General features: G+C 41.8%; 1 protein-coding gene across 3 annotated transcripts in view; it reads right to left on the bottom strand.

The window, feature by feature from the left end:
• Positions 1 to 17,593, bottom strand: part of LOC128301407 (mucin-5AC) — a 92,009-nt gene extending 74,416 nt beyond the window's left edge. For all 3 annotated transcript variants that reach the window (XM_053037857.1, XM_053037859.1, XM_053037858.1), the window contains exon 1: positions 17,449 to 17,593. In XM_053037857.1, coding sequence (XP_052893817.1) covers positions 17,449 to 17,489 — 41 coding nt within the window. In that variant the 5' untranslated portion in view covers positions 17,490 to 17,593. The remainder of the gene's footprint in view (positions 1 to 17,448) is intronic.
• Positions 17,594 to 20,583: the final 2,990 nt, after the last annotated feature.

Raw genomic sequence — 20,583 nt, 5'->3', positions numbered from 1 at the left:
TATGGAGCCATGCCCACCACCACCACCGCCACCACCGACTAGCATCGGCCAACGATTAGCAGACAATTTTCCACCGGTCACGGTTGGAAAACCATTATTTACGGACAAACCCCCCCCCCCCCCCATTGTCGGATGGGGGGGTAAACGAGAGGTTGTGCCACCGTACATGCCGGAAGGCTCGAACGGCTTGACTCCATTATTTACGCCAATTAGCGTGTTTTGGGCAGTGCGGAAATTCGCGACCGGCCCGTGTTTTGCAAGGAATGGGGATTAAATTAATGGGTTTTTGAAATGGTTCAGCGATGGTTGGGGCTTTGCGAATTCGTTTCCCGGGATGCGCAAAGGATAGATCTGGTCGTGGAACGATACGACCAACGAGTCTAGCATTTGAGGTGCGTAGTACTTTGGGAAATCAACTTTTTATTGCGAAGAAATTCAACCCTATCATCAGAAAAGATGGGTTTGACGGGGATGGGAGCTCCATCCCGAGTGGCAGTGTCACGTGCTGCTGCATTGCACTGAGTGCAGTTGAATCCATTTCATGATGCGCTTGATGCGCGCAGGCAGAACGTTGTGGTGTGCTATTGATTGATGCGAACATTGTAAGCAAACTGTGGGAGGTCGATTCATCTTCGCAAGGTCAGGGTCACACGTTTGTCTGGTATGATTGATCTAAACTAGAGCACATGCAGTATGAGTTATTGCTCTGTGGACAAAACTCTGTACAATTTACTTTTATCGTTGGATTAGTAGGATCCCTCATAAATCAGCTTCTCAAAGTATGCAATGTATTTAAATTTCCTAAAGGTTTAATGACGTTTAGTCACTATTAATATTTTTACCAGGCAGAGAACTAAGATAATCCCATCGTGCTATCGCACAAAAGCGTGGAGGGATCTTCTTCGATCCTTCTCCATGAAACAGCAGACACAAGGGTAATTTTGCAATTTGATAGGCACTTGAAGCCGTGCATCGAAGCACATCATCTCTGTGTCAAAGAGCAGTATGCTTGCCAGTTGAAGAAAGCAAACAGTCAGGGTAGTTATTGTATTGAAATCACACGTCTCACAAATTGGTGTTATATTACCGGGCGCAAGTTAGAATTGGAAGCAAAAGGAAAAAGGGATTCTAAATGAATCCTTTCACTGCTTTAAGCGTCCCCACCGTGCCGTGAATGGGAACTGAAACGCAATATCACTTACGGCCGGCGTGCTGTTCGAGCGACAATACGAACGATTGCATTGATGCAAATACACCACACCTTTAATCGAGTGCACAACACCACCCTATTGTGGTTGCTTCCTAGCGTTGGCACATTCGATGATATCATCGGGTTGAAATGTAAAGCCACTGCACCTAGCCAGCGTTTTACAGCTCCCTTCGGATTGCATGGTCATCCTACCGCTATCGATGCAAACGAGCATTGACATAAGCCTGTCGGTGAAGCTCTGATTTATTTCCAATCGAACGGTTGCTTCCAGCGGGTAAATCGGTACTGTACCGGGTACACCCACTTCATCATGGCCCACTTCAATGCCCTTTGCCACCCCCTTCGCCAGCCAAAGTTGATGAATATTAAAAATTTAAATTTCCATTACTAGTCCAGTAACACCTATCGGAATCGGAAACTAGCGCCCACTCGGGTGGGAGATGGCTGAGAAACTGATTAAGTCAAGTGCCGCTAGACATTGCTGTCAAGAATGCATTCCTTTATCGATTGTAGTAGCAACCGGTTCGATGACAACAGGATTGACAGGATGCAGCAGCATTAATTAAGGGCTTTATTTGAATTTCTTCCACAATGGGTGTTGCCTGACGCTCGGGTGAAGATGCAAATTGTTTACCCTTTGGAAGGAAATAATGAAGAAGGTGAGCAATTACTAAGATATTACGGAAAAGTAAACATTATCAAGAACGTAATGCAGCAGGATGCAAAATAAATCCTAGCTTTAAGACAATTTGGTGCGGAAATACCTACAGACAACTGCAATTCAATTAAACTGGAAAAATCTACTGCGATCCATTTTGTAATGGCTGTTCGCTAAGCTCGTTTGCTATATATTCCTAAAAACACTATTTTACAAAACTACAAATACATTTAAAAAATAATTGCAGCGAAAATGCACTGCTTTTCGAATGACTAAGGGCCGGAAGTATTAGATATCCTGGGACGGATTGATAGATGACCCATAAAAATATAACACTAAATATGGAAAGTACGACTTTAAGATACGACTTTAACACAGAGAATTTCATAGAATTGTCTAACTTTTTTTTAGCAATAAAGAACCTTATTCAAATAAATGTTATGTATTTGTTGTTGGAGTTTGTTGGAGTTAATAAGCCATTTTAAATACCTCGGCCATGAAGAAAGACCTGAATTGAGCACTTACCTGAAAGAGAAACAAAAGTGACATGTGAATTAGAATATTATAAAGTTGAAGCAATGTAAATATAGGTAAATATAACAATAAAAACTACTATAACAATTATTTAATTTCAGATGTAGATTAGCAATTTTAAAAATCCACAACAATTCTGAATATATGTGTATTAAGGTCTATCCATGGTGTCCAAGCATTTCAACTTATTAAAGTTGTTTTAACATTAATCAAACTAATCATTACTTTAATAGAATCGATACTTCCCGTTTTCCAATGCAAGAAGAGCCATTGTATACAATTATCATTACTATTTATTTATGATAATAAAATAAAACAAAATTGCTGTTGAGCCTTAGACATTACGGCAGATAAAGAGAACATCGAACAGCAACACATATTCATAAGTTCTCGATGCGAAAAACATAAATTGTCCGAGTCGTGCTATAAAACATAAGTGACTGCTCATAAAGAAAATGAAACTCCTCCACTGCGAGGGACTATGTGGATATAATACGGCGAAAAAACAGGACCTCTATGTCATGTCATCCAATTGATCTCGCACTGTTGGTCTTCTCAGGATCATATTTATTTCCTCTCAGAATGTCACTAATGTCATTTGACGTAAGCGCAGCTCTCGCGTGCCAAGTAGCGTGAAGCCAAATTGTAATATCTTCGCTATGTTATTGCTTTATCTTTCACGGTTTAATCTTAACCCGATGGTTTGTGCCGGTTTGCTTCCGGCTATCATCGATTTATGTGCAACGATAAACGGTTTAACGATTACGTCCACTACATTGCCACTGAAGTGGATAAGAGTGCGTCACCCAACCACAACAACACTCGGGAAAGAACAACCGAAACAAAGTGTGTGGTGTGGTAAAAATTAATTGTCTTTATTTTTACGATGAATATTTCCGTGGAGCAAAGGTGGCGGTTGCGTTGAGTTATCGCATTTCATTCCGGAGAACGTCTCAGTCTCATAAGCGGTATCAGGTTCGAAGTGAAATCGGAGACGAGATCACCTTCACAGAACAATAAGTAAGTTATTCCAGCTTCTTAATTTTCGATTAACTCGTAAGAAAAAGATTCTCGGTAACGGCAACTCCACTGGATGAAGATGCTCGCTCGTATGCAACCCCTTGCTAGAAGAATGCTTCACTAACAAAATGATGCAGCGATTTCTTCCGCTGGATAACGCTGAAACGGATGCTGAAGTTTTTATCCTGCCGGAAATAAAACAACATCGACCCGTCACTGGCGTACAAGCAATTCAGCAGCATCATAGTGTCTGTTCAAGCGTTGATAACAAACAGAAACGCTTTCCTGCTAGTTGAGGAGAATATTTCAATTATGTTGTGCTGCCGAAAAGTTTGCACGAACACGAGCTGGCACATTTTCCCCGATACCCCGATAGCTGTCACCTGCCTGCCAGGAACTTCTGGTACACGTCTCCACCGGGAGAAGCTGAACATTGCTACCAGCGAATAGAGTGAACGAATGATTTCTGATTATTTCTTTGTCTGAAATTCTCGCATTAAGAAAGTCCACAGTCCGAGGCAAAAGTTCCACCCGAAAGGCCCTTTTGTTCAAGGGCACTTGCAGCGAATTGGAATTATGATAAATGTACGTCTTGGGAAGGGCGATGAAGCGTAAAAACAGAGATCTCCCAACCAGGTCCGGGAGTCAATCTTGGATCGAACGCTGAGAAAACAATACCGGATATAGACGGAAAACTGCCCACGGCTTGCCACTTTGGCTTGGAGGATTATGAGGACAGCTCGTGTAAGCTGGTCTACAGAGCGACTGGACTAAACTGTGAGGCACAGGCAGGAAGCACTCGGAAACAAAGAAAGAATTGGGGAAAAATTATCACCGACGTCTGATTGACTTGGAGAACTTTCGAGTGTGAAATGTTTGTCCCTTGCAAATGGTGCTTCCATTCTGAAGATAGTAACAAAGCACGAACAAGGTACGGTGGTGATGATGCAAATGATGAACTATTCCTTACGGACCCGTGGTCTTTTTCGGCCAGATGTTTGATGGATGGAGAATGTCAAACAAATGACATTATTATTAAATGTCACGATACCTCAATAGAAGAGCTCAATCATTTGAAGATAAAAACACACCTTGAAGTACATTCTTACATCATGGAGCCATTTTACAAAGAAAAATAGAAGAATTATGTTAAGGTTCTTATATTTTTTGTTTCTCCCATACATCATGCTTGATACGAGAAACGTTACCCACAAAAAGTCTGCAAAATGCCGCTGTAATAAGTCATCCAGTCACGTGTCGCACGAAACGATATAATTAAGCACTGCATGGCTGCATACAGGCGGCCCAACCAGCGATGTAACGGCGATGAAAACTTCATTTTATATCATCTTCTGGAAAGAATTTCAACAAGCCACGCTGAAGGAAGTGCCAACGCGGACGAGCATAAATTAATACTCGAGCTGTCACATCCGGCACCGGTACCGATAGAGGAGGCGCTTTTCCAGGCGGGAAACTTTCCATCCACTTTACCTTCCCGGGGGTGTTTGCACCACTCGGGTTTGCTTGGGTTCCACCCGGCTGGTACCACCTGCCAGTGTGTTGTGGTTTGGAGTGGGGGAAAAACTTTCCAAAACTTTCCTTACTCTTCATTTATGATCCCTGCCAAGGGATGCGGGTGACCGAAGGCGAACGTAGGCAAATATGAAACGGCTAGGCAAGTGTGTTCATTCTTGCGACTTGTCGTTAACCGTAGCTATACAGCATCTTAAGCACCCGAGGGATGATGAGGGTGTGTGTGTGTTTTTTTTTCCTTTTGTTCGTTACTTGCAAAGAATGTAAAAATTTAATATCATCATGTTTTATGTAAATTAAACACTGACACTGTTTCTACAACATCACTCGAAGAGCCGGTCGGGCGTCCAGAGTGAGACAAGTTTCAAGAAATCTTCCGATGTAGGATGATATTATTTTTCCTAAACTTTAAGACTGGTAGGTTTTATATAGTTTTGAACACAAATTTGACAAAGGACTACAAATTGATTTTAATCAGCAACAAATTACCAATTAAATGATATTGAATATTTATAGCGATCAGGAGAAGCAAAGTCCAAAATTTTAAAAGAAAAAATTAAATCATCATCATCGTTAGTCATCTAAAAAGTTACAGAATCAGGCTACTGAGCAGACATAAAATAGCCTACTGAATGATTCGTTTTAAGTTCACAATTTTTTTTAAGGCGTTGTTAATGAGACTGTTCAGCTAATGAACGAATCTTCTGTTTGACGCCGACTGCTAGATCGAGCCTGTTCGGAGCAAGCGTTCGTAGCCCTACCAACGGTTTGCTGAGCCGATTATACAGCGACAGTTGCGAACTGAAAGGATATGCTGCTCCGGTAGAGTGTTATCTGTCTGTGTATGGGTGTATTTTTGCATTACAAGCTTTTCAAAAAGCTCGTCGGTGGGACACGAGTTTTCTTACGCAGGGGCGCGCAAGGGCAGCCACTTCTACGGGGAATAATTAAATATCACAACTTTATGAATTCGCACAAGTGTTTCTTGACGATGCCGGGAGACAAGTGTGCGCCAAGCGCGTGCAGATAGCGTTAATTGTAGGTTAAGTGAGCAACTGTAACGGCACAACAGCACCTCGGTCGGGAAAGTTCAGTTTATCCGGCAGTTTGAGGCAGCTGCCGTGTGTAATACAAACGTAATTAAAATAATACGATCCCGTACATGAGTCTAAAGCGATAACGTGGCCGCGAGGTGTGCAATATCATCGCAGGAAGTACAGGAAACAGATTCCCTCAAGACATCATTTCCCTTTCCGAATAAATCTGTCGTACGGCAGAGAGTGGCAGAGAGACGCGCTAAGCTGAAGTTAATTAGGACAGGATTTGTCTACTCACCGGAATGATAAGATAATGTTTAACAAATTCCAAATCATGTCGATCGGTGGAATTGGGGGCAAAAATGGGTTTGGAAAGTTTTCCTAAACGCTCCTTTGAGAACGATTTTTCATTCCGCAACTTGGCCGTGTTTTCAGGCGAGGAGAGTAGCAAGGATTAAAATCCATTCTCAAACTGATGAGCTTTAAGCGGTTGCCTTTTAAAATGTTGCCTGTGGAAGCGAACTCGATCAAGTGCAGAAGCGTCAGTAAACGAACTGACTGTTGTTAGACGAATAAAGCCACCTGGGAATTGCCCGCTGGGGGAACGCGTGGTTAAACGAAGAAACGATTATTTGATTTGTTGCACAATATTGCACCACTTTCATTTGTCCAAAAACTGAGACGTTTGACGGTGGAGCAGCAGAACAAAGCCGACGGTGCTTTACGGTGACTGATTTTAGCCACAGCACTGTTTGTTGATGTGTTCGACATTCTTCGACCTTTTTGCTCCAATTGCGCTCGAGTGTTATATTTCCGCATGCAGAACGCTCCCGACCGTGTAAGCCACAAGAAATGAAAGTCTTTAGCGAAACTGAACGGTCCCATTCGTTCTGGTTGCCGTTCTTTTGACCGAGAATATCGGCACACAAAGATGAATAGAGTGTATGGGCTCGGTTTCCAACCCACCCGGAGGGGATTTGTATTCCCCTAACGACATTCGGTCAGGCTCCGAGTGTCGAATCGTTTACAAAGTCACCCAATCGCAAAGCTTGTTTGTTTATTGGGTTTCTATTTTCATTGAGCTTCGGTTGACGAGCGCCGGTACAGAACGTTCCGGGGGATTTGCTGGTGGATAGTTTCCTATTGCTGCTGGAACCAGCTCTGCGGAAGAGGAAACACACAGAACGAAGTGCCTGGTTTCTTTCTTTGCAGCACGCATTACCGTCTCGAAGTCAATGGAGCTCAAAGACGAATTTGTTTCTGTCTGTTTTTTTTTTGTTTGCTAGCTTCCACCCAGTGAATCAGCGCTTCCGGGTGTCAGTATCGTAAGGGAATCCTGGAATTGTTATTTATTTGACATTTGTAAGACATGGTAAAATGCATCTCGGAACTCAACCCCTGCTCTGCTGTGGGAGCTGTAAGGGGTTTTCTTGTGGAGAATGGAATGATGTTTTTTGTTTTGCACCCTCTCTGGTGCGTAATCGGATCTATCGGAGTTGACATGTTTTGGGGAGCAACCAACCGAAAAGGTGTTAGTTTATTGCTGTTTGTCAGGCGGAGCGATTGGCAGAAGATTACATTTTGCCCTGGGCCGGTTGATCAAGTGTGTTGATTGTTTCATCAATTATATTGAGTTATCACGTTTGATTGTCGGGATGCTAGTGACAGTATCTGAAGCAAGTAAATGAAATAAATTATAATTTAATGACAAATCAAATATTTTTCTATCGCAAATTAAACGAGATATATTGAAGACGTTCTGAAGAGGATGTCAGCCTAAGGAACTCTAGACTGTAGAAGAATCTACTGCTAAAACTAATTCAGGATATTTCAAATCACGGCTTTTAAAAAAATGATAATACAAAATTAAAAAATTAAAAAAAAATAATTATAATTAATTAAAGGCCTTTAGAGACCTTACATTTTTTTTTACAAATATATAACTTAGTTTTACATTAAGGTTTATATTAATTAGCAATCGAAAACTAGCATTCTATAAAATATCACAAAAATGTACAATATCATTTAAATTCCAAAAATACATACTTTTCCCAAACCATCCCATAATTGTCTGGTACTAATAACACAACCCAGCGTAAGCTACCGTTAAACCTTGTTTCCCCTTTAATCGATGCAAAACAATCCACGCATTAAGCGTGATAATAACGAGCGTGTGAGAAATGTTGTCATTTATCTGACGGCCCAACGATACAAATTCGATTGGTAAAAAATCACTCGTATGGAAATGATAGCGCAGGAGCGTGCCGAGAGATTTATCTGGTGGAAATATCTGTCATCCACATCGCGAATCAGTGAACGATTTTCCCAGCAAGTTGTGTATGAGGTAACACGATGTGCAGCAAGAATTGCATTAAACAAACCAAAATTATTGGACAGCAAAAAGGAGATTAAATATAAAACGCAAAGGACCAATCATGGAATATCAATAGAAAATACCTCCTTTAAATCATAAGAAGTATTAATTTCAACGCATATCTAAAATCAAATCTCAAGCATCCCTGCTAGTGAATCTGATGTATGTGAGACTCCCATTAAGGTAAAATCAGACCCCAAGAAAGGAATGCTTCTTACGCAACAAACAGTAAAGGTGATCATTATCTTAAATATAATGATATTCCTTTTCCCGACGATGTAGGTTCCGAGTGGTACGGTATTTGCTCGAAAGTCATAACGTTCGAGTGAAATTGCTCGAATCGCTATTCTTCGTACTGCGTATCGCTTACGGAACATTCCCAGAGATACAAGCAAACCGGATGTTATCGTCTTAACCAGCATACGTAATATTTTTTTTTGGGACACAGCATGTTGCTTGTAGTCTGTAGTTTATTGTTATGATCATGGAAAATGAGTATTTCTTGCAACCTGGTAACGGCAGGAAATGCAAAGCGATCCCTGTCTCAACAGCGTACGCATGCAGGCTGAATATGTAAAAAAAATCATTTAGGAACACAGGACACACAGTAGGAAGAGACAGACTTCCTGCTCCTGTTCTGCGGTATGACCTGTGTTGTCACAAACGTTGCGCATGCTCCAGCTCCACCGACTCGAGGGTGGAGAGGAGTGAACAAAAATTCGTTTCCTGCCGAAACCCCCGAAAGGGAAATGTTTATAGATCGACGGTCAAATGTGTGCGCGTGGAACATTCTTTGTGCTATGAACAACGGTAGTAGATAATGGCACAACACGCAGTGGTTGAGGCAAGACTTCACAAAGACTAACGCACAACCGAAAGGAAAGGAAAACCAACCCTGCGGGTGAATATCCTCCACAAAACACCAGAGTACCAGAGTTCACGGATGGACGTGAACCGTGAATAAAAAGGGACAGCTGGGACAGGGCTCTGCCGAGACGAGGGTGTTTGATCGAAGCTTCATTCATAAGTTTGCCGCAAAAGTTCTCGGAGAGTGTGTTCTCTGAAGCTGCTCGGAAACTTCTTATCACAGCATCCATCCACAATCTCGTCTCCGTTGAAAGAAGGGAACCTGCTCGATATCTCTCACACTCTCTTTACTCCATGAAACATCATTATTGCATTGCGTTGCGAGGCCGTCTCGGCAAGTCCTTGTTGTGAGATAACATGTACTTGCGCCGGAGAGCAAATAAATGTTTCCGCATTGTTTTCCACCCAAGTGACTTGCTGCACATCGCGCTCAGGATAACTTAACGCACACATAACCACACACAATCGTATATTAACTGCCGGTATGCTTCGTTTTTCATGGTCACATGATAATGATGCTGATGATGCTGATGATGACTACGCTAGTTCGTGATTCACACGATTGAAAGGGAAAAATTGTCGAAAGAGGGAAACAAAGACCTAAAATAGACAGTTTTATCCTCGCTTGTGTACCGTTCGGAGAGACATTTAAAATGAAGTTTCCTTTCCACTTCCGGCGTAGTGCGGAACGTGTGCGGAATTCGCAACCAAAAAAAAAAACACTGCGCATCTTAATGGTTCAGAGCCCGCATTTGGTTCGTGGTTGTGTCTGTCACGAAAGCTGTGACGACGTGACGGAACGGTTTTTCGACGATCACGAACGATTCGGTATGGAAATTATGCAGACACTTTTTCGACCATCCAACCCGTCCCGGCTAAAGTTTTGCCGAGCGCAGCACCGTCTGGCCGGTGCAACAAAACGAATTGAAAAACGTAACGCTCACATTATGCGGTTGCATAGCTGGTACAGCTGTGTGAGTGTAGGTACTGGATCCTTTAAGGAAGCGAACGAACGCTTCTAGGATTATCGCAAAACGCTCCATGCAGGGCACGCAAACCGGCACGATAATGAGCCAGACGCCCCGGTTGGATCGCAGTTCCCAGTTTTCCCAAGCGTGCACACACACACACACACACGCACACTACATTTAGAGGTCGTGGTTATGGCCATGTAGCGGCATGATGGAACACCCAAACGATACCGCCGGGACGCACAAAGTTTTCTGGTGAGATTTTTATAGCACCTTTTTTTTAACCGTGGGTTCGTTTGTTTTTGCTCGCTCGTTCGCCCGCTCACGTCGTCTTTCGTACACGAAATTTCTCACGGCCATCGACCCAACCCACCCCCCGCCCAAACGGCCCGAGGTCGGCAAAATAATTTAATTCATTCGACTTTGAAATAATACGACACGTTGAACTGGGATTTGCCTTACCTGCAAGGGGGCAGGGTGGTCTCGGAGTGATCCGTGGAAAGCGATCATGGAGGACTGGGGTTAATGCTAAAGTAGCCATACCCACCCACCGTCGGCCGTGCGCCGAGCGAACGAAGCTGAGCTGATGGTCATTAATGCAAGGAATTTATGCAAATGTTGCCGCCGCGAAAGAGTCTTACCAAAATGGGATTTCGAATGGCAGGGAAACAAAATGGTTGGTAAAACTTTTACGTTCTCAAATAAAGTCTGCGGTTGTTTTTGGAACGAAAAATAAAGAATTACTCTAACACAGGAAAAAAGGGTCTGGAGGCTAAAGGTTAGTAACATTCTCTTCCTGTTCATGCTTTAATGGTACCGCACTATAGAAGTGCAAAGAGCAATAAATAGAACTGGTGAAGTGTTGGCCAGTTTGTCGGTGTTGTCGGCGACATTTTATCATTGTCGTTTTGTTTTATTGAATTAAATATATTTTTTATCAGTTTGGAACTCTCTCTGTCTTCCTCTCTCTCCCGCGTCAGTGAAGACTTGAACTTCACGCACACAAATTCGGTAGCATACCAGACTTTGCGTATCAAGCCTCACACCACGAAGGCACGTAGCTTTTTTCGAGCCGGATCCGTGCGATAAGACACTTCTTCGGGGGAAAAGCTAACCTGCTGGGCTGTGTGTATATGTGCATGTGGCCAGAAAGCACACCAAGGTTTTTACAAACATTTTATGGCTTTCAATTAGGGTAAAGGGGTGCGAACAGCTTTTTTAAGCTGATTAATTAACTGATAGCGTTTTGCGGTACAGTGGGACCGGAACGGTACAGTGACTAGCACGAACCGTTTGTTATTTTTCCCTGTGCTTTGGATATTTGCTGTGGGATGGAAATATTTTCTATCTGGTACAAACACAGATAAACAGCAAAAAAAAAAAAAACGTTGCAAGAAGAGCTAACCCGAAACGGAAAGTTACGGGCAGGTGTGATTCGGCAGGTGACAAATTGAATTTAATCCTTCTCGCGTGTGCGTAGGGAAGACCCTCTGCACAGCCCCAACCACCCACAGTGGGTTAGTATGCAAGGGCAGCATAATTATTTTGTGGTGCGGAAGCATTTTGTTTTCAGTGGGTGTTACATGAATACAGATGCTTTAAAAATGTGGGATGTTTTGTGGGGAAGTTAATACAGTCCGTAAGATAGCTGTAAGATCACGATTTTTTAAAATTTGACATCTTTGCAGGTATAGATAAAAAATGAACAAAAAATGCTTAAATAACTAAAAGTTATATAGACGAAAATGTTTATGCATATGCAAAGTTAAATTTGGTACTGTTGTTAAGCAATGATTAAAACGTTCCTTGTTCAACTTTAAACTTTAAAATGATGTTTATAATACGAAAAGTTCTCTAAGGGTTTTGATTCTCGTGTTATGTTATGCATGATTAATGTAAACTAGAAATTTTAAACGGCAACGCAGTTATGCATTCTACCGAGCAGCAAAAAGTGATTGAATAGATACCATTTACGCAAGCGAATGAATAGAGCAGAAGCACTTTTAGCACGTTTGGTACATTCGATTTGAAAGGATGAGTTAAAGCCAGGATGATTTTAATGGATTGTGTTCCACTCCCCGTCGACCGATGGAAAGGCCATGTGAGCGTGTGAATTATCCCTTTTTTATGGAATGTGCCATCCCATGGAGCTTTCGCCTTGTAAAAAGCATGTTTACTGTTCCCTCCTCGATTGTTCTCCAAGCCAACAAACATTACTTAGATTAGTCAAAGGACCTTTCAAAATGTATCCCACTCTTTCCTGTTTAACCACCTCCCTGGTCATCTTTTTTTTTATTGAATCTGTTTAAAAACAGAAACTTTTACGCTTTATGCTCCCCTTTGTACAGCGATGGCAGCTTCCGTCCGTCGTAAATCATTTCATATTGTTTGAAGAGCGATCGACACGGTTCACTTTGCACGGACGGATGGGATGAGATAAACAGAACGCGGAAAAAATAACGCCCCTTTACCAGCGTTTTCCTTCCCATCGGTAAGGATAGAACGAATAAACAAAAAAAACACGCAAACACACACACAAAATCAAACCATAACCGTAACGCTGCAAAGCATCAAGCAAAAGGAAAAGCGAGAAATGCTAAACAAACTTTTCCGAAGGCCCTCTCCCGCCGTTGGGATTTTTCCAACCGCGTGCTTTTGTTTTTCCGGGTGATGGCACCGGCGGTTGAACCGGAAATGAGCACCAGCAAAGTTGGGTTCCCGGTTCCTTGTTTACCCTTCACCCTACCCCTCCTCCTTTCCGCCGCGGTTTCCTTATTTTTCACGTGCCGTTCGGTCGAGTGGCATTGAAGGAATGGGGAAAAACAAATTTCCATCCGTTCAAAAGGCTCAACAAAGCTCCACTACTATGTAGGCGGTAGACAAAAGGGACCAAAAGGAAATGGAGGATGGTGAATTAAAAAAAACCCTTCCTAAAAAGAGGAATATAAAACAGATAAAAGTAGTAAAATGATAACACAAAAAAACCCCACACACACACGCACACATGGAGGGAAAATTTAGATCCTTGACCAAAAATCCATCGTCACACACCGTTGGGTAAATGATCAAGTGGGCATTTCTGTATGGCTACGGCTCCCAGGACACATAAACGCATTTGCGTCCCACACACGCACCCAAACAACCACGGCACGGTGGCCTCTTTTGCATCAACGCAACCTTTCATTCTTCGACGGTCTTCCCATTTTGTTTGATGGATGGAAAATGATATGCTTCAGCATGTTTTCGGATGTGGTTCATCTGCATTCAAATTCAACAAACCTCACCCACTTGCGGCGCGTTTCAACCCGTGCCAAGGGTTCTCTATCCGCATGCAACCGCAGACAGATTTGGCACCTTTTCTACGGGTCGGAAACATGCCCAATGCCGTACGCAGAGACGGACAGAGCGTACCATCAGCGTTTGGACAGGAAATTGCAGGAAACTGCCGACCCTGGCTGATGTATGTGTATCCTTTTGTCTGGCCATAAGTCGGACGGGCGAATGTGTGAGTAAATCAATTTGCATTCTTTATCAGTGCTTCCGGCTGAGGAGATGACCTCCCCCCCACTAGGAACGTTCCCTTATCGTAGCCAAGGGAGAACACTGACTGGATGCGGTGTATCTGCCCGCGTGCTACTGGAGCAACCGGAGCCCGAAGAGAAAAGCCCTGTAAGCCTGAATGAAATTCACACACATAATAATGAATATTGATGCAGTAGTCGTTCGGAATCTAGTCCCGCCTATGGGCGGTGGTGGAAGTGTTGAAATTGAAAATGTGCAAGCGAAGGGATGGAACAGCTCTGAGTCTGGCGCGGTAAACTGAAATCACTTTCCGTGTAAACCGTTCATGGCTTACACGGGTGAATGTTTATTGTAGTATAACGAATTGTTTGAAAGATTCATAAAATTTCAAATTCGAAAAAAAGAGGGATTTTAAAACAATATTAAAATTAAAAAACCTTTATTTGTAACATTCTCTTAGATGAAACTGATACCTCGTCGCTTTCTGGAAAACAACGCAACATTACAGTCTAGCCTCTTAAGTACCACAAATTACACATGATTGGCCGTCTCTGGACACCAATTTTCCTAACGGCATGGTTACACGCAGTGCGGCACGAATTATTCCACACATCCACCATTTCGAATTCGCACACAGTAATGTGTAAGGGGCGCGCAAAGCGATTCAACCGTCACGTGCTCGAGAGCTGTCAAGCATCTGGCAGACTCTTAACTGCAACGCAACATAGAATCTGCAACATCATAACGACCAATGACACCCGCTAGAGAAGTGGAAAAAAAACTGAGGGAAACCCCTTACCCATGTAAACCCCGTAAGCCCCGATTTCTAGGCTCCAACCCTTGTACATTATGACATTTTACACATTGAAGTACGGCATTGAAGTACATGCGCGCATATTACGGCGACAAATCGTGCCAATGAAATTGTCTCCCTGGTTTTTTTTTGCTCGGTTCGGTACGAATTTCCCTCCCCAGCTTGATTTTTCCAGTCCGCTAGGAAGTGTAACTTGTACGTAACAATTCCGTGTGTACGTAATGCGAGGCTCGTTGCAACATTTCGCGCATCGCACTGGGGAATGTGTGCGAATGATGCTGACGGTGGTTTTGGACATTCGTTTCAACGCAATGATCAAAGGGCGTCTCGTTGGCGTCTGACACAGTGGCAAGCACTTAACGTAAGGGGGAAGTATGATTTATGGTTTGTTGCTTTTTCCTTCCTGCTTAAGATTATTGTAAATATCAGTGGTTGTTAAATGGATCAATACAACATAGTACAAAAATAAGGCAAAAATCAATTCCAACGCCAATAATGACAAAGAAGTATGGAAGGTGTAATTAACATTTAATGTTTTAAGCAGTAATATTTTTTAAAAATAGTTTGATTAATAAAACAAATTAAACAATAACACAACGTCGAGTAGACAAGTATTAGTAAAAGTTACATTTAAACCAAAACAAAGCTAATTATGTCACTAAATTGACACCGGACAAACTAGCCGCTTTACTACAATTTTAGAAAAGATGTGAGAAGCAAGAGAATAAGTCATAAAGAGATTTAAATCTTACATTTAAATCTTTAAATTTAAATTAAAAGAATCAAACGATGTAGCAAGAAAATGAATTTTATCTAAAAACCTTTGTTTTTTGTTTTGCTCCATAATTGAATAACTTATACAATTTCAACACGCGATAAGGCAATTTGAAAGGAGGAAATGCCTTCTAAAATTTGGATATTTGTATTTGTTTGTTGATATTGGGTGAAATAAATAAATAAACATAATTTCCACACAAATATCACTCTAGTATTTAATTGCTTAAATTATCATTCAAGCAAGTCAAATTTAGAAAACAAAACAAATAAAGGTTACTATTTTTTTCCCATTTTATTATCCACACCCTAATTCAGCCGACTGTGTTCCTACAAATCGAAACCAATTCCTCTGCCGATAGGTGACACACCGAAACACTCAGATTAGGCACCGTGACAACGGTCATTAGGGACAGTTATCGTCAGCACTTGCAAGCACTAACCGTACCACCAACTCACGTACGATTGTGCTGGGAAAGGTTGGAAAAACAAAACTCAGACACCCATGGTAGTGACACATCCAGAGCCCTTTAGCACGTGTTCGGTCTCGGGATCATGGGGACGCAAAAAAAAGCAGAACGGATATCAAATTCATGCGCTGTAACAAAAACCATCAATTATAAAACCGATCATGTGCTGAATATGTGTCTGTCCCACTAACCACTGTCTGTCCCATATAACCACTAAATATTTGGGGTAAAAACCTTACCACCAACCGATCGGTGGAACGGCACACAAGGAGAACTCCTTTTAATGGGTGCTTTGTGGGGTTTTTTTTCTGTTGCAAGTTGTTCTACTGTAGACGATGTATAATGGTTTAAAATTGTTATAAGTGAAAAAAGCTATCTTAACGTCTGGTAAAATCAAAATTCAGACTTATTGATTATGCTACGTGCTTACGACGCTGGATATCCCTAGGGAAAGCATTTATTTTTTGGCTAGAGTAATATCCCTTTTATCGTTCCCAGTACAATAGCAGATGCAATTGCAACCAGACGGTGGCGAGAAAATTGCCAAAAGTGGCAAAACATAGTAATTCCATTCCTTTCCCTTTTCCTTCGCCCATATCCCTGCCGTAGACGATTGGCAGCTCTACAGGCTGCCAACAGCCGAATGTCCCTAATGATAACGTCGGCTAATTTCTTTCTCACACGAAACTGACCCAACAATATGCGACGGCTGGTTGGAACGGATTTTGCCAAACGGTAGGTTTTGTTGGGAAACAGACAATTTCGTTTTTCCTCCTACGCCAACAGCAGCACAAAATGGTGCGGGCACTGTGGCTCCGATACGGGCACAACGCGGGCGTCGAACTTCTCGATGATAGCTTTCCATGCAATCGAACGGTAAATTGATGTCTAACTTTAATGGGAGTGTCATTGCTTTGGAAAGTTTTTCCGTGTCCTTCAAGTCGGGAGAAGAGCAAGAAAAACAGCTTTCGCTCGAGCTATAGCTATCGGCATCGTTTTTTTTTATCCACCTCACCAAAAAGCACAACAACAATGAACAGGGAGGACGAGATGTGTCCCTCCCAAAATGCAATCCCAGACGGAGGCATCTCCCTCAAAACTGCATCATCCCATTAGAGAAATGGTATGTGTGTCCATCTAAAGGCTCTGTTGCGATATATTGCCCATTCGGTTCCCTTTGTTCGGGTTCACTGGATCCCAAAAACTGATCGCTAGTACTGGTAGTACCTTCGGTGCGGCATGTTTCGTGTCCTGGGTGTTTGGTTGACCGTGTGAAATGCATCCACAATCGCACCGAAACCGAACACGAGAGGTAGATAAACGACACCGGTTTCGACACGGGATGATAAATTGATTCGGGGACTTAGGTAGTGCTGGGAATGCACGTAAAACTTTAACTGTGCGCCACCGGACGACAGGGTGGTGGTTTGTGCTAAGGTGCTTAGAAAGTTGTTGAGTAGAACATTAGTGCATTGACGTGGAGAGCACGTCTGAATGGGTTGTCAAGAAAATGGGTTATGCTGCACGTTCGGTGTCGTAGGAATTGTGTTTTTCTTTTAAGTTATTGCCAGACTGCAATTACTAGCAATTTCGACTGCGGCTGTATATAAAATATAGTGTACAATGATGCTTTCCTCTAAGCCATAAATAAATAGACTACTCACTCTGTTTTTATTCCATTATGTATCGATTCTGCCTTCGCCATCGCTAACACCAGCCAGTTCTGTTTGGATCAGGAATTAACGTCGCGAAAAGTGTCACCCAACTACTTTTGCAGGTTTTATATGCCTGATGGTGTCGTGTGATTAAAACAATCTATCCTGAAAAATGAGGAATGGGAAGAAAATGTTAATGTTAAATGGTGTTGGACATTCAGTGGGCAATTTAAAATCAGGACAGTTAGCAGAGTGAAGATAGAATTGAATAATAAAATAATGCGAATATTAATAGACCTGTTTGATTTGCAGATTAGTAGATCTATTATTTTTAATGGCAGTATAAATTAATCAATAATAATAAATTATTCGTCTAACTATTTTTTTAATAAACACTTAATGCTTCTGCATCTAATATAACCATTTGAGAATATAAATGAAGCAAAAAGCGCGTTAACGAATCTGTCAGTCAATGTGCAAAATATACAGGAAGATTAACATTTTTTCAACAACTTGCCCTTTCACTTGAATCTGTCCGAGCGTGTTCGAATTTTGTAGCATTTTCAGCTGAAGGTTGCCCTGTATCCGTGAAATCTCATCACTGCCGAGAAGATGACAGACGAACGAGCATTCGTTTTATACAATTTTTCTGTGACTCCACTCCAACCACTCCCGGTTACTGGCTTCCTTCGGCATGATGTACGCCCAAAAATAGTACACACCGAATTTCCATACCTCACATGTGAAACCGAACGAACACAGCAATTGAACCACATTTCGGATACGACTGTGAGAAGATAACGCAATTCTATTTTCCAAATTTTTCCAGCTGTGATTGTGTGGCCAGGTGCAGGAGGCAGGACACGAGGGGGTGTGTGTGTATATTTTTACATCAAATTGTCAACCGTGCAGGCTGCTCTGCCGGATGAATAAAGTTGATTGCTTTCGGCCCTGTTTCGTGGCGATGGTTTCGGGGTAATCGATGCGTGTGGCTGCATTTCCATTTATTTGAACTGATTTTTCACGACCTTGGAAAGCGAGGGAAAACCGTGTTTGGGGGTTTTTTTCCGCAAAAGCTAACGAGTGTGCGTGTATGCACGGTTATGAATTTTACGTATTTACACTGAGATTGTGTCAATAATGGTAATTGACAGAGATGGTTCCAAACTATCGCAACGAATGTTGATGGTTGTGACCATTTATTAAAGCTATTATTTCAATTTCATTTCGTGCTGTACCTCATTTTACTTTGAAGCCGCAACTTAATTATTTTAAATTTATTATTACCATTAAACAGAGGCTTAAATGATAATGGAATTAATTACGATAATTTGCGGATAATACAAATGCTATGAAATGAGCTGTTGAAAACACGCTGCCTTGAACCGTTCAAGAACTACTTAACTGTAATCATTAATCTTAACTGCTGGCTTGGGAAATATCAAACAGGGTAGCACAATAATAACAACAAAAAGGATTTACGTTTCATCCCTGGAGAGTAATGTAAGATGCCAGTAGCTAGCTAACCTGCTTATCTTGATGCAAAAACAAAATGATCTCTTTTCATTCTTCTACGCTGAGCAGCAGCGGCTCCAACAGACTCCACCAACATGATGTGTCAGAGTGGATCTTGTTAGTTTTTTTTTTGCTGAAATGATTTTTTAAGCCTTTTTCCTGCACTCTGTACAACCCTGCAAAGAGTAATCTGGATGCTGGACGTCTCCCGGTACGATTGCTGCGATAGGTGATCTCTTTTTTTGCTTGTTTTGTTTTCCTTCGTTCGTTGAACGAGTGTACTCATAGCATGCTGCTAGTTTGAAGTCATAGATTAAACAAAGTGCAGACAGTGTATCATTGCACACAGCTCCATTTAAATCGTAAAGCCAAATCGCAGCTTCCACCAGGGCGATCTCATGTCGTTGGTTTAATCGGATAAGCTGTCGGACTGGGATTGGGTTGATTGAAAAGAGCAACAACAACATGTCCCGAAGAAAGTATTTACTCGAATAAATGTGCAGAAAACACTCCACTCATGAGCCTTCCCTCGGACGGACCTGATCGTACGGGATCTTACGAAGCTGATGAAAAGCAAAACACCGAACGGTGGGTTACCGAGACAGGCAACCACGGTGCCGGGTGCTATGTTGGTGATAGGTGATCACGATGTCTAGATAAGGGCACAAACGACACTCTGAAGCGAACGGAAGAAAATTAAAGTTTGCTAGCGGGATGAGTGTGATACGTACAAAATACTGATGCATTTAAACACATGCTTCTTCCTGCTTTATTGAACGACTCTAGCTGGTATTCTGAAATTGAATTTTATCGTATTTTAGTTACATAAAAGGCTACATAGTTTTGTCTACGTTAAGCACATAAAAGAATCCAAGTAGTTTTTTATGAAAGATCTATTGATCATTAAAACGTCTTGAAAAGCAATCACAATGTGTCTGTATCAGATAAAATCTTCAAAAAATTGCTTCTTGTCTACATTTGCTCATGTCCGATCAATTTCTGTTGTGTTGCTGTTGTTCACTCAAATACTTTGATTTCACAAGTATTTTCAAGGATGACCACAATAAATTAGCAAATTTATAAGGAATTTATTTGATCAATCCTATGTGAAAGTCATTTTGAAGAATTGTTCTTTTATAATTTCTTTATATTTTAAAGAATTATTGACAATGGATGATAAAACAACTGTTCCAGGTGGAATGTACGGTTAGTCATTTACGAGCGGACGGTTAAGAATAGAAAATTTAAAACCGGAAAGAAATGAAAAACAAGAAAATCAATTTAACATTTCTTCGTTTCCTTTCAATTTTTTCTTCCATAGAACCATTCGCACAAGCGAATCGAATCGTCCTCCATCTTCAACACTGTGTTGTATGTGTTTTTGAACCAGAAAAATCCCTTCCGGGTCGATATTCGGTGTGTCGGCTCCTTCAAAACATCTTATACCTTTGCAGATATGTGTTCGATGCGGTTGCAATAATTCGTCTTCGCCTTGCTTTGATTTCCCGAAACGGGAGTCCGTCCTGTGCGAAAATGTGGATATCATTTCCGGCACTTTAAGGACATCCGCTTGATGGATGGGAGTGGTTGATAGAGACAAAGTAATGTCATCAGAAATCATTTTACGAC

This window comes from Anopheles moucheti, chromosome 3 (assembly GCF_943734755.1).
Source record: "Anopheles moucheti chromosome 3, idAnoMoucSN_F20_07, whole genome shotgun sequence".
Classification (NCBI taxonomy): Eukaryota; Metazoa; Arthropoda; class Insecta; order Diptera; family Culicidae; genus Anopheles; species Anopheles moucheti.
The sequence above is the reverse complement of the archived record's forward strand: the minus strand, read 5'-3'. Positions and strand labels throughout refer to the sequence as shown.